At 40.6% G+C, this 15156-nt stretch overlaps 2 protein-coding genes across 4 annotated transcripts in view; one reads left to right on the top strand and one right to left on the bottom strand.

Annotated features, from left to right (window-relative positions):
* Positions 1-15156, top strand: part of LOC105279954 (WD repeat-containing protein 47) — a 59439-nt gene that overhangs the window by 10137 nt on the left and 34146 nt on the right. The window contains exons 1-6 of one of the 3 annotated variants that reach the window (XM_026975356.1): positions 14-192; positions 7846-8545; positions 8827-9430; positions 9589-9937; positions 14561-14671; positions 15037-15112. In XM_026975356.1, the coding sequence (XP_026831157.1) occupies positions 158-192; positions 7846-8545; positions 8827-9430; positions 9589-9937; positions 14561-14671; positions 15037-15112 (1875 nt within the window). In that variant the 5' untranslated portion in view covers positions 14-157. Of the gene's footprint in view, positions 1-13; positions 193-7845; positions 8546-8826; positions 9431-9588; positions 9938-14560; positions 14672-15036; positions 15113-15156 lie in introns of those variants that run through there. The other 2 variants (XM_026975361.1, XM_026975362.1) reach the window with 2 other exon arrangements.
* LOC105279952 lies at positions 5711-7827 on the bottom strand. Its single transcript, XM_026975374.1, has 2 exons — positions 6146-7827; positions 5711-5894 (listed from the first exon to the last, which is right to left on the bottom strand). The coding sequence occupies exons 1-2, from the start codon at positions 6392-6394 to the stop codon at positions 5829-5831; spliced, it is 315 nt and encodes a 104-aa protein (XP_026831175.1). The 5' UTR covers positions 6395-7827; the 3' UTR covers positions 5711-5828.

Here is a 15156-nt window from a genome sequence, read left to right as displayed (position 1 = left end):
GCGTCGGGAGTCAGTGCGTCGCGCGACGTCACTCGTACGCGCCTCTCGGCCACGTGCTCCGTTAATCTCGATCCTCTCTGCATCCCTCGCCAAAGATCGTGCACCGTGCGTGTTCATATATGTGTGATGTGCATTGCTGCGGTATTCTTCCACGTGAATGTCCGCAAGGTGTAAACGCGCGACTCAGAAAAAGTAAATACGTTGATTACTCGTAATGTTGTATGATTGTTATACTTACATGCGCGTACGCAACTCGTGTCCGTTAAATGATATAGGCGTGAACGTTCTGCTCTTCTTTACGCTCGCCTGCGATATTTTTCGCTTCGAAGATAAGAGCCCGAGGTGTATGTACGCATCGAGTGATTCACGCAGTGATCTAATCTGAATTACGAGCACTTTCATCGATAAATCTAATAGCCTCTTGTGAGCTCTCGTAGCCTCCATATCTTGATTTCACTTATTTATAATTTGCATGAGCGAGCTAAACAAACAACGCGATTTTCACTATTTTGCATATGTAGGTAGAGATAGCGAGAATTTCATTCGCTTCGGTTTCATTGTTTTTTTGTTTCATAATAACAGCTCGAGGACGATCAGATAATAATGTTGTCTGATCGTCTCGGCACTAATTTTCCGTTCTGTCTTTTTCGTTATGTCGTGCAGACGCCGTTTTAGTTAAAAGAGCTTTCGTGTATATGATAAGGCGAACGTCATCGGTGATTACCTATAATCAAAGTAGCATCATTGATAATTTCGTTTCTACACGCAGGACTAAATGCATTGATGAGTCATTGTGAGATATAGCGATGTTCCTCTCGCCTAAAGAAACGATATGATGGCTTTGCTCCGATTACTGATAATTGCTTTAAGATTAAGTGACGTTAATTGCAATCAAGGATGCGAAAATGCTGCGAAAGAAAACAATTTAGCAACATTTTTAAATTTATTGTGCACGTGCTATGACCAAGAATATAAATTTATCGAATTTAATGAATTATTTACCAGGGAAGTCGAATTCAGCGTGATTTGATGTTGACAGATTTAATCTAGCGACAGATTTAGCACTGAGAAGTTTGATGTAGCGCAGAATTTGTTAGCATATGAGATCTGATGACAGGTTTAGCGTCGATTTTATCCAATGCAGCATTTAGTTATTATCTTCGAAGCGAAAAAATGCTACATTGGATAAAATCAATTTAGCGTTCGAGCTAATTCTTGAAGAAATATAAAGTTTTATTCGGGAAGCTAGGAATCTTGAATCTGTCATAGTGACAAGAGTAGGCACTTCGTGGATGCAAGCTTTCTGCTTTTTTTTCCCTTTTTGATTAACTGGAGGCAAGACTTCTACAGGAGGCTTTCTTCGCGGTGGATACAGCGTAAAGGAACCATTAACCATCCCGTAATGGAGGTATTCAGCGAGTCGGCTTTGACTCCAGTCGAGACCGGTACCGGTATTCGACGCTTGATTTATTCACGGAGATAGGTATCACGCGACAATATTCTTTTTTTATAGACTTTTTCCTGAGGGCAATATACGAATTCTTTGGAGAATTCTCATCTAGCTTCCGCAAATTCCGGGATCTTCTGAAGAAATCAGTGAAAATTTGTACCACTGGTTGTGTTATAGATTTTATTCTTTTTACTTGTGAAAAAACGAGATACTTTCTTCAGGACACTGCCCATACATATACATATTTTATTTTTATTCAATTTTTTTATTAAAATATGTCATTATCATGCAAATTTGGAAGATAATTTTTAAAATTAGTACCATGGAAATTTCATATTTTCAAGTTACTTTCACAGCTGCAAATTATAAACCGTAACCCTTCAATCACACATCAGTGATCACACATAGTTCTGAGCAATAACATACTATTTCTGCATAGACGTATAATGAAACTGATGTCTATCAAATTAACATTACACAAAGTAGAATGGCTGAGTAGTTACATACCTCATATCCATATCCACTGTTTATGGATCTTTTATTAATCATTTAACTGAAAACATCGAAATCGATAAATGTGATAAATGTGAAAAAATAAAGTGATTACGTGAGAGCGTCTCGTGCTGTCTTTCATCTATCGTTTGCATACTCGATTAATTCTATCCTGGGAAAGGATACGCCGTTATATTGGATCGCTCTTCAGCAGTCGTGGCATAAATTAACGACCGATCCTTGTCGCACGCATATAACATCGCGGAGTGCGAAAACTGGAATTACGAACGACGTGGGAAACGTGGAGCGACAAGAGGAGCAAAGAGTCAAGGAGATGTTAAAGTTGAAGTTGAGGGCGGCAAAAAGCACTCAGTGACAAGCACTACAGCTTATGAACATTCCCTTTGGGATTCCCTTGACAATGGCGTTTTTATATTTGAAGTTTTTTCGCTTGTCCGAATTGAGGTTGAGATTGTTCCTGCTTTGAATTACTCAGCAAAAAGTCATGATCGTTTCTGATACTTTGATACTATCGAACAACGAAAAATATGGAAAGATTATTGAAAAATCTTCAAAGATTCTTGCAGCTATTAATTGTTTTCGTAATTCTATATAATATGAAATATAAACTAAATAATATAAAATGAGTTTAGATTTTTTGAATTTCATGTGACTAACGATCTGAAAATGTCTGAGAAATTCAATTTCTAAGAATCAATTTATAAATCTGTGTCTTATTGTTAGATGCTAGTATGAAATGATAATGAATTGTTGGCATATTTCGGCAGACAATTAGGATTTCTTGTTGATCGTATAATTAATGTTTAATTGTGGCTCGAGTTAACTCGCCTGTTACGAGCGTAACGGCCAATTCCTGTAGCCGTTATTACGGCAAACCTTGTGGAACGAACGACTCGCCAACAGTTCGTAACTTCCGCTTGGCAAAGGTACTTCCTCCTAAATTTCGGATCAATCATTCGCGTAATGGCAATATCACGCACAATATACGCCGTTACGCTGCCTTAAAGTGGCTATTATTGTTTTCTAAATCTGTTTTAAATGTTTTATCTAGATCTTTATTGTTTAATTTATCGCAAAAGATTAAAAAAAGAAAAATTAAACCGAATTATGGAATTATGGAAATCGAATTATGGGAAAGGTCTTTGTAGACTACCTGTTATGTAAAAATCTTAAATTTATTTTATGATACTGTTCACGCAATGATAGTTACCTATGAATATAAATATGTACGTTTTAGAACTTTCAGCGCATGTTAAACGCCTCAGTGCTCCGTTACCTCGACGCGTTATTATACGACGAGTTTACGATCTGCTGCAACCGGCAGCCGCCAACCATTACATTCATTGAAGAAATCATCCATTTGAGGGAATCAATGATGCATCTCGAGCAGTGAACATCACGAACGATTAATTGATTTCGTAAAAGTTTCATTAAAAATTAGTAGTGATTATAAAAATTACTTCTATGTTCTATTTTAATAAATAAATTCTGAATAAAGTTTTAATAAATAGATTTATTAATAGCTAAATTAGAGAAGATGTTTTGTAATTCAGTGAAAATCAATAACGGTCGTTCAATGTTCTATCTATACATATGCACATGGATAGTTTAGTGGACTTTGTCAATTAATTCTGCTCAGTGAAAAAATGATAAAAGTGTAATAGGATTTTTTGATCAACTTTTTTTCGCGTTTTGGCACATATGATGTTTATTCTGCCGATGGATATAACGGAAAATAAATATTCGCACATCCCATCGGCAGTTTTTCACGGAATCGAAGAAATTGCATTTCACCGCAGGCAGATGTGTCCCAGAGGCGAATCAGAGATTGCTCGATCAGTATTTGCCCTCCTTTTCCGGCAGGCATTCGCACATTTTACAGACAGACGACACCTCGATCCTCGCGTTCGGCTCAATTAACTTCCCCGGCAAATTGTCTGAAATTGAATTTTCGTTTCATCAGTGCACGTGGACCTACAATCAAAGTTTGTTGGCGATAGTGCTCTCAGTTTATTCTCTGCGATGGAAGTCCACGATTTTAGACACAATCTAGATGTTATCAGTCATCGCTTAATAACGAGAGTGTATTTCTGTTAAATAATATCTTTGCCATAAAGAAATACGCAGATTATCTTAGATACATATTTTACTTTAGATTTATTCGTTTGCATAGCGTTTATAGATAATATTATTATTAATTCCATTAATATATATGGTTTATTATATTTATTATATATATATATATATATATATGTTATTACATCATATACAATTTATATGTAACTTATTGTTTTATTTTGAACCTACATATTTTGTAGTCTGATTAAAAGCCTAACTAGTAGCTTTCTAAAATGAATACTAAATGCAAATTATTCTAAGCTAAAACTAGAACTACTTTGTGCATAGTCCTACAGCACACATTAATTTCATACGTATACGCACATGTAGATTCGTGGCATCGAGATTAAAGTATTTTGCAGCTCATTAAAAAAATCATTGGCGAAAATATTTAATTAACTGGCAAAATGAGTAAATGGAGTTTGATGAGAAACTCTTGTATAAAATTATGCGTGCACAACATGAGTGTAATTATAATAAATGGATCATGAAAAATCATTACGGTCAATCGACTCGTTGCTTCGAAGTGACGTGGTGTGAATCGATAGCGGCGTGACACCTATAACAGTGCCTTACTAATAATAAGCTGATAAAGTGGTACATGACTGGAAGTCGTGGCTGGGGTGACGTAGTAATATTTGCGAGTTTCTGGTAGCGGTACGTATTTCATTTTTGTCGGGTAATTGTACCTATCTGAAAATTGCTGCACTCGCGATACGTCCAACAACGTCATGGTATCCGTTGACGCCAGATTATCTCGGGTATAAGCAGTTTTATAAATTATGTAGTCAGGATTGGTTGAGTACGAGTAATCATAGCCCTTGTAATAGGTTGCGAACGGAGCTATGTGTTTATTCGAGAGGACGTAGAAAGTCTGTGTTGCGAACGGTACGTTGACTGTATTTAAATTTGGCGAATCAATTATCTTATCACTTCCTGATAGTGCCTCGTCGTGTCTAGCAGCGGTGACAGAAATACCTGATTTCAGCTCCTCGAAGTCTGCAACTTCGAATTCGACGACGAATGACGTATGTGATTGATTACCACTGACACAAGGAATCCTTATAATTATAGCGGTTTCGGGTTCAGCCGATAGCGGTTCTTCATCCGATGACTCTTCAATCGACGACGTTTGTGTCGGACTCGAAGAATTCTCCAAATCTTTCGAAAACATGTTACGCGTGCAATGATCTTCCTGTTTGATATAGGATTCTTTCTGATCTTGTTCTCTTTCCGTCGTTGATAATATTTGCGTCGGTTCGATTGATTGAGCGGAGTTTGCTGCAGACTGCTTATCCAGAAGTTTTGGCGTGTTTAAAGTGGTAGGAAGTGCTTTAAAGAACGATTGTTTTGTCGCATTCAGGCTTTCAATTTGACGATATCTGGGGTACATCCTTTCCGGATTAAGGCCGAATAAAAATGGTCTTGTTATAGCGTGATCATTCTTGCTCTGTCGATTCTCCACACGTTTCTCTAAAATTGAATAGTTGACTTTGTATAAAACGGTGTTATTTTATCGAAATCAATCACATTAGTTTATGTTAGCCTTTTGGTGAAATCTGTCTTCAAATGACAATTCATGCTACTTTTGAAATAAGTAGCGGATTGAATTATTTTTATAAAGAGTAAATATTTCACGCGAGTAAATACTTAATGTATGATTTATTACTCAAATACTTACTGTCGGTATCGGTCGGCTCGTTTTCTGGCAATAATGAGTCGTTGACCGCAGAATGCTTAACGTCGATTAAGGACGGCTTCGTGGCCACTTCATCTTCATGTTTAGTAGTCGTAGATTCGCTGGATTCGGTTCCTGTAGGATCGGATTTACATGATCTTCTATATTGGTGGCATACTGTCTGAGAAAATATTTTGCTTGAGAAATCTTTAACAAATTGCAAGAATACGAAATCACAAGAAAGTAATGATCTACAAAATGTTGCACAATTAAGTTAATGAAATAGATACCAATATATTTATCATTGGAAAATTCATTATTTTTAATTACTTTTTCTTGCGATTTGCGGTTGAGATCGTTTCTCCTTCGTTTGAAATATTGCTTACCAAAGGGTAAGGTAAGCCGACGAACATTGGGTGCTGGGTGTGTCCATAACCTTTTACCTTCATGTAATGCAAATGACCCGCAGGCTTTGGTAAATAGGTAAAATGGTGAGACTGATGAGATATCGCCAAATTTAACGGCGCCGGATTATGATACATTCTGTAATAGGGATACGTGTGTACTTCCGGATGATGCTGCATGAGTTGTTGCGTTGTTAATTGTTCTGCATGTCTCTCGGTCGGAGAGGACATCCGGTTGTACTGCAGAACAGGTTGATGATTGTACTGATTACTGCGATACAGATGCTCGTAACCAGGTTGAACGAGGATGTCGGTAAGTACGATGCTTGTCGACGAGATTGTCGCTGCGAGAAACTATAGAATGATCAAGCAAAGTATCAGCAAAATTCGCATAACGAAAGCCGGTAGCGGAAAGTTATTCTTTAAATTATTTCTACATAATACTTATTATTAAATGACATGAATTGTTTAAATTCAAAATTGAATTAATAAAAGTTACAAGAAATGAATAGATGTATTACTATTGTACACTAACTGATTTTCACGAAATTGTTACTTTTAATTAAAACAATGAAGTATGTAGTTTAATTATTGAAACATTTCGGAAATTAAAGGCTTGTAAAATATGCAAGGATGCATAGAATAAGAATTATAAAGTATATATTAGAAAATTGTACTCACCAATACTTGATACGCGAGCATCGTGACTTCTTACTGCTCTTACTCTTTGTCCAAGACTGATACGATTCTTCGGTCTATCGTTAAGCATAAATAGCTGACAAGACGAGGGAATCATGAAACCGCTGATGTTATGAATTTCGTCGCTTCATAATTTGAATGGTTTGCACATTATACGGTAAACCAGTTCAGGATGAAAATAAAATCGTTAATACGGTTTCCAAGAAAAACAGTGTTACTCAAGTTTTGATGGTGTTGTCGATGGTGCGGGCTTCCGTTTATTGTAAAATGCATAAATTGCAAAAGCCGCTAATGATATGCACGTATGGAATGCGCGAAAATGCGCTTCCTCGCGAGAGTTCGTTGCACTTCGGGGCCAGCGCACCCGCAGACGTGCCCTGATTATCACGTAAGTGGGTGGCTGGATGTCGAGACGTTGATCTCGACTTCTCTCTCGCTGTGGGTCATTTTCCGAATACAAATATCGTCGAGAGACCATTCGCATCGTTTTCGTCATCGTTCTTGCGTTATCAATACAGAATACAGAAAGGGATTAATCACTGCGAAAATCCGCAACACGATAGTTTCCTTATTCCTGTATATACTTTTACTTCGTTCCAATTTAGTATTGGTTTTAATTATTACAATATTTTAGAAATTAAACATTCGTAAATAATAAAAAATTAGTAGTAGTAAAAGTTTGATAATTTAATCTTCTCCGTTTGAGGGAATTTGATTAAATAGAATAGAGTTTTCAATTAGCAAAAATAAAAAAGAGATTATTGAGAAGCTGATACTGATATCGTCGAGATAATATCAGATCATTTGAATTGAAACGAATAACGACATCACAATAGCCCCGGCATCAGTGTCAGCTAGTCAGCTTCTCAGTGACTTATCTCTCAGTGGAAGCTTTCTCGTAAAGTGTCACCGAGCTCGGCTACTCTCGCGCGACTCCAGCAGAAGTGCAGCGAAGCATAATGGCTGTTCTGGAAACTGTTTAGGTTGCGTATTCGGTACGTGATGCCGGCGGCGCATCTGACGCTGCGCGAGGAGGACGTGGTGCGACTGACTTTGGAGTTCCTCCACAGCCGCGACCTCCACATCTCGCAGCTCTCGCTTGAGCGCGAGACCGGCGTGATAAATGGCCAGTACAGCGACGACGTGCTCTTCCTACGCCAGCTGATCCTCGACGGACAATGGGACGATGTGCTCGAGTTCATCCAGCCGCTGGAGGCGCTCCCGGACTTCGACATGAGGAAGTTCACGTACTCGATCTTGCGCCACAAGTACGTCGAGCTACTGTGCATCAAATCCGAGGCGAACGTCATCGCCGCCGGGACGAACGGCAGCGTTGACAACGCGGTCGAGGAAGTGGTCAAGGTGCTGAGTGACCTTGAAAAAGTCGCACCCTCCAAGGAGGAATACAGCAGCCTGTGCCTGTTGCTCACCCTGCCGCGGCTGACGGATCATCTGCAGTATAAGGACTGGAACCCCAGCAATGCCAGGGTGCAATGTTTCCGCGAGGTACATCCTCTGGTGGAAAAGTTCCTGCCGGGTGACAGGAAGGGCGTCGATTCCGCGCATCCGGTCACCTCGGCGAAAAATGACCGGCTCATTCAGCTCGTCATCAAAGGCATTTTGTATGAGTCCTGCGTAAATTACTGCCAAGCGAAAGCTACCGGCTCGAAAGAGAGCGAACAGGTAATTGTTTTACCATGTAATAAAATAATTTGCTAGAAATTTGTATTAATTAATTAATACATTACTTATATCACTTATTAATTATAATAATTCAAATACACATTGTTGAAATTACATTTATCGTCGTGTGTTTAATATGTTTTAATATTATTATTCTCTATGTAGATTATTCTCAATAATATTGCTTGATAACGCTGAATATTTAAAACGAAAGAAACAGAATATTCTCTACACATCTACTGCCACTTTAATACATCATTCCACGTATTCCTCTGTTATAGGTCGAGATGAGTTTTTCGAGGCTGCTAGATGGGTCCGTAGGCTTCAGTGACTCGGACTTGAGCTTGCTCTCGTGGCTGCAAAGTATACCACCCGAAACGTTTGCCGTACCTTTCGCGCAAAGAACTCTGAACGTCGACGTGGAACGCCTGGAGAGGCCGTCCTTGGAGACCTCGTGGACGGAGCACATGCTGATAACCCCGATCAAGCCGAAAACCTTTCCGCACAGCGCCATGCCGTTTACCAGGCCGAGATCCGCCGCGGATATGATGTCCCGCAGTTTAGTGCCGGCTCTGGAGGCCGGTCTCGGGCCGAGAAGTCCTGGATCCAAGAACACAGCGATACCATCGGCGGCGCTCATGGCGCTTTCGATCGGCGACATTAATCCGATGTCCAGGTCATCGTTTGCTAGCTTCCACTTAACCGGCTTCAAGAACAACAAGCTGATGAACACCAGTGTTGACAGGCTGTTTGAGAACGAGGGTGACGTCTTCCTTAGTTCGAATTACGCCGAGTTCCAACAACTACCCTCGATACAGGAGACCACGACGAACAATCAACCCAAAGCGCCACCCAGAACGAGAGCGCACTCCAAGAGTCCGGAAGGTAAAATCGTAAAATATAACACACAATCGTGTAGTATTTTAAATTTTAAACGACAATACTAAAATCTTATCTATTAAATTTTATTATTAAATTTTTAAATCATTATTAAATTTTAAGATCATTTAGCTGCGTATACGTAACGGTAATTTTGCAATTAGGCGTGGACGTGGACCCGTCAGTGACATCCACGCCGGAGCGTAGAGTGGCTGGGAGGGAATCGCCGTCACCCTCAACCGCCAGAAGTTCCAGGCGAGATTCCTTGACAGAGAAGCCCACGGGGGTTGCGGCGAAAATTACAGAATCAGGCGCGACCCCGGTTAGAGCGATGGCCGCTGGCGATCATCTCGAACAGAGTTACAACGGCGGTCTGTTCAAGGAATACCAAAAGCAGAAGCAGCGGTTGCAGGAGACTATCCAGCAGAAGGAAAGGGAAAGAGACGAATTAGTCAGGCAGCTAGCGGCACCGTTACCCGTGCAAGTAGCCGATAACAGACTCCAGGGAGAAGGGTGAGTTGTTTCTTCTATAATTTCATCATGTGTATTCCATAATTTCTTGATGCATACGATATATCGAATATTTTTGTGCTTTATACTTGGAGACAGTACTGTTTATATTGGTAAAACAGCTCTGCTGCACCGAATGCACTCGATGCAAAGAAGCAGCCAGCTGCATTCTCCAACAGATGGCGATAGTAGAATGCCTTTGTCGCGTTTATTGTGATAAAACGTGCTCGAAATAGTAGTGGCTTACCAAACGGCTATGGCAGGTTCACTAAAGTGGCGTCGACCAAAATAGCACTCTATCCTGCAAGTATGTTGACGAAAGATTGATTATTTTGACTGTTTGCCATTGGCCTTCAAATTGTTTAGACTGATCGGTTTAACTTGCTCCGTTTTCTTTCGCTTAAGAACCGCGCGTCTAAAACTTATAAACTATTGTAAAATCGATTGATCGATCCACACACATGAACTAAAATGTAAATTAAACTAATACCGATTTAATATTTTCGATTTTTATATCTGATAAAATATTTGTAAACTTAAACACAATTTAATTATTAATTAATTAACAAATAGTTGAAATAATCGGAAAAAGTATTTTCAAGAAATACTGCATTCAATCTCATGTTTCCTCAGAGATATGCAATTTAGCCTCGAGAAAAATTATTCTAATGCACATTCAATGATACGTTTCGTAATTGAAGTAACCTTCGAGAAAGCGAACGTTATTCACCAAGAAATTGGCGTCAGTCGAAGTTGGAATTCGATCACGGTTCATTGGCATCGGCTGCCGACATTGTGTTTGAACCGGATACCGGATGCATGCAGGTAATGAAATACAGCAAAATCGTGACCATACAGTTCCGCCACTGGTCTTGCCCCATCAATGATTCACGCGCTTACCTCCACCATACATATTTATGGTCACGCGCATTCATTGTCTCATTCATGAGCGTACTAAACAGAGCAGTTTATGCAAACAATATGAAATTGAAAGGAAACTTCCACGTACCGAAATAAAATTGGAGAAAATCTGAATAACATCAGCCTTAAAAAATACTTTTCAAGGTAATAAAAAGTCTCGGAAACGTACCGTGAAGGTTTTAAACTGGAATTTCACATGAAAATAGCATTACTCGCTCACTGAAACTTATAGCTTTAAAATAAAAAGATGGAAATTTTAAATCGAAACTTAACATAAAAATAGCGTTACTTAGTATTTCTAATAATTTTTGTTTTGTTAACTATACTACCCGCAATAAAAAGTTATTGTAATGGGGGATATATAATACTTTTACTGTCGATCGTTCACGAAGACGTAACGCGAACGTCGAATTTCCGTAATGGGCAGACAAATTACCTTGGCTGGATGAAATGAACGCGCGTTGATACCAAAGATGGGACTTTAGATTCCCTTGAATCGGGGACTCGACACTGGTTCATTCGTGGTAATGCAACCACCTACTTACGCGTATACGGCGAGATGCGGCGCGTAATTAGAACGCGCGAGCAGTCGTCATTGGTAACAAACGAGGCTTTGTTGGAACATCATCGGAATACGAAGTAATCGCGCAACAGTCTGTTTTTCTTGTATTCAGGCGCCGCTAATATTAAACACGCTTCAGGTGTGCGAACATAAAAATTGATACAAAATTCACTTCAATCACTTTACGCTGTAATCAAGGTTTTATTTTATTTATCAGTAATATTAATCTAAACACGTAATAGGCTAAAAACGTGATTGACAGTGCATATTTTTCAATTCCGGCGTCAATCGTTTTTTTTTAGATTCTTACGTATTCATATGAAAATTATAAGTCATTTCATATCGGTGATACTTACTGTACAAGTTTTCAGATCGTTAAAAAACTAATTATACAGTTATATAATTGTTATTAATTACAATTGCGTAATAGTATCGCTGACTTCTTTTAACCATCTGTAATATACATAATAATAATCAAACTCATCGACGCGAAGCAATTGTTGCCGTTCGCTGATTTGCTTTTCGAGGCAGGTGCATAGGAAATTCATCATGTTCACGAACATTCGCGTGGTGGCACGCAAGTGTCCATTATTGCGGATTCCGCATCCGCATATGCGTTCCGAAATGGAGTGAATCGTGAAAGTTCGATCGCTGCTGGCAGACGTAAGACCATAAAAACGGGAAGCGATCGGGAATTATTTAATGCGTCGACGCCATGTCAGGCGTTCCAAATAATCCCTGCGATGTTGAGTCCGACTTGCGGGCGCGATTTAAGAAAGCAGAACGAGCCGAGAATGCCATTTGAAAATTCATAGCAACTCGTTCGTAGTCGGCGCAAGGCAGAAAGTGTGGCGGTACGTGCAAGCTGTTGTGAAATTGCGTGTAACTCGCGCGTATTTCTCGCGTGTATCACTTCAACCGCGCGAAGTAACCGTACGGGGCGCCTGTCTAGCTTCTGTCTCTTCATCCGGGACACCTGCCAGATGTCCGTCACGTGTTCCCTCCGAGAGCGATCGTTCATTCGGTGTTTCTCTGAAATTCATTCAAATCCGCCACGCCGCGCCGTCTGCCGAATCCGTTTGTTCTATGCAGACCCTACACAGCAGCGCGTACTGCTCCCTAACTTTCCATTTATTAGAATGCGCGAGAGAGAGCGAGTGGCCGACACGCTCTTTGCCCCGTTAAAAAAAGCAGACCGTGTTTTTCCCGCATTTTTCTCTTATCGGTCTCATCTTCGTGTTCGAGCTTCCCGAGTTGCTTCTGCTTGCGCTGAGACTTTCTACGCTTCTCGCGAGATATCGATGCGCCGCGCGGCTGCACGCTCAGTGACAGCTGATCGCCGTGGATGCACCGCGTGCGCGTGCGGGAGCAGGGGGAGAGGGAGATCGGAGGGAGCCGCCGCGAATCAAAGCCGTCTCTGATAGGTTCACGATACGCTTTGTTATTACGAGCGGCAGAGTCGGAGCCGACAGGCGAACTCGGAGTCGGAGCTGAATGCCGCTGCCAGGCGATTCGTAGTCGTTGCCGACGTAGTTGCCGCCGTCGGTCGTTCGTTCTTGCTCCCTCGCGATTCCGCGTCGGACCTCCTCGCTGGCAGTATCGGTTCGGGACCGCCCGCGGCTGCAAGTTGCACGCGGCGACATACCGTAACTGCGCGCGTAGAACGAAAGACGTGGCGTGAATTCTGCGGCTTCCTGGCCGGTCAAGTCGGCGTCGGACTTGTCTTGTTGCGTTCCGCGGTCCTCTTGATCGAGTCGAGTGGCTCGATTCGAGTGCGCGAGAGACTTGTTTCTTGATTTTTCGCGCCTCGCAAGAAGCCTCTTGTGTACACGCAACGATGAAGGCGTGAGGAAACCAGGCGCGATTCGACGGCGGAGAAAAACGTGCAGCGAGCATGATTTATCACAAACCGACGACGCCGCGATTCCGCATCGCCGAGCGGATTTGCGTGCAGCCACCGAACAATCGACCGATTTACAACAAGCAGAACAGTCACAGCAGCACGTGCAGCCTGAGGAGCGTTGGTTCCACGCCGCCGTGCATAAGCCGGTAAATACCACTCGTTCGGTCACTCGGTGACATTTGCCTCACCGTATAGTACTATCCTCTGGCAGAGTTACGCATTCCTCGATCCGAAATACCGAATAGATAATCTTGATTAGCTTAACAGCTCAATTCCGATTGAATCTCAAGCTTGGAAAAATATATCAAAGTTTTTATTCAAATCAAACCTGATGAAAATTTAATTAATAAGGACTTTGGAAAATCACGTTTGAAGTAATTTATTTTCAGATAAATTCAGAGTTACACAATTCCTCCAAAAATAATTTTAAATTGATTACTCGATTATATCGAATATTAATGACATTTGTTGGATGTTAATTTTTAAATTGAATCATGATAAATATTATTTCTCTACTTAACTTGCTATTACTATGAACATTATTACTGCGTTATAAGCCGCGTATATATTTTTCTATACATTTTATGAATACCGGGGTATTAACGGAAAATAATTAGTATCTCCAAGTATTGATTGCTGCTATTATTTCCGGGAATATGATCAATCCGCATCTGTTGCATCGTGTAACTCATAAACCGCGCTTGGTAAAGACGCATCTTGCTGCTGGAGTGCGTCAGGAGCTCATGTCGCATCGCATCGGGAAACGTTACTTCAGATTGAGAACGCAGCACGCGCCATGATGCAGCGCGATTTCGTATAACGGTCAGGAGAACCGAGTCGTGATGATCGGCAGCAGATTGTTTCGGCGATTTAGAGAATCGGGAAGAATCGGTAAATCATCTGCTCGTCAAGCCGTTACATTAAAAAAAGTCAGCAATTAGCAACTCACTGATTTTATTGATCGAACCTTGTTACGAGCGAGATCTACTCTCGAAGGACGTTAGCGATTATGTCAATTCGTAACTGATAAGAATCGATATTATGTCGTCTTAACAGCGAGATCGCTAGTTGGAACGGAGTGTGAGCGACAACAGAACCGGGGGATTAATCAGTGATATATAACCTCGTAATGGCATCAACCATAAATCCCTTGCGTCTTTTGAGAGAATTTATGACTACCTACTGTGATGAAACTTGACTGCTGTCGAGAATTATCGGTCGTATCCGTTGACGTTTGCAGGATGAAGCAGCCTTTGGGCAGTAAAGGACCTTCACCCGTTCACACAAGTGCACCTGTCCGGTCTGGTATCCAGTCACCCCAGCCTACGATCAATGGATCGGATCCTGTCGCGTAAGTTCTCATGTTGCTTTATGGAAAAGTTCCCGATAATCCCGCTGTGAAGCATAAGTGAAAATTTATGGCTCTGTCAGAGGCATTGCGTCACTTAATATCCTATAATGTCGGAATGGCTTTCTTTCCGGCCTCCTCACCACTTTCGAACTCTTTTCAGTTCTTCATAGATTGTACTTTAATTGATAAATATATCAATAAATCAATAAATATTGTTCTTTTGTATTTTTTATGGTGATATATTTTTTAATTCTTTATCTTATCCTATATCTTACCCTGTCTTGTCTACTTCTTTTGAAAAATCTATAACATTGTTTCCACAGTAAGTGAATAATTTGTAAATCAATCGTGCATTTTGTTCGCAGGAGGCAAAATTCGATGCCAGGCGGCGTTTATGATTCAAGAGTGTCGGAGGGGCATTATGATGTTATCAAACCGAAGGTGAGTCAATTGCTATACATATATTGCATCGCGTTACTAAGTGT

The sequence above is a fragment of the Ooceraea biroi genome, chromosome 1 (genome assembly GCF_003672135.1).
Source record: "Ooceraea biroi isolate clonal line C1 chromosome 1, Obir_v5.4, whole genome shotgun sequence".
NCBI classification, from domain to species: Eukaryota; Metazoa; Arthropoda; class Insecta; order Hymenoptera; family Formicidae; genus Ooceraea; species Ooceraea biroi.
Note: the sequence above shows the minus strand (reverse complement) of the source record. Positions and strands in the feature narration are given on the sequence as shown.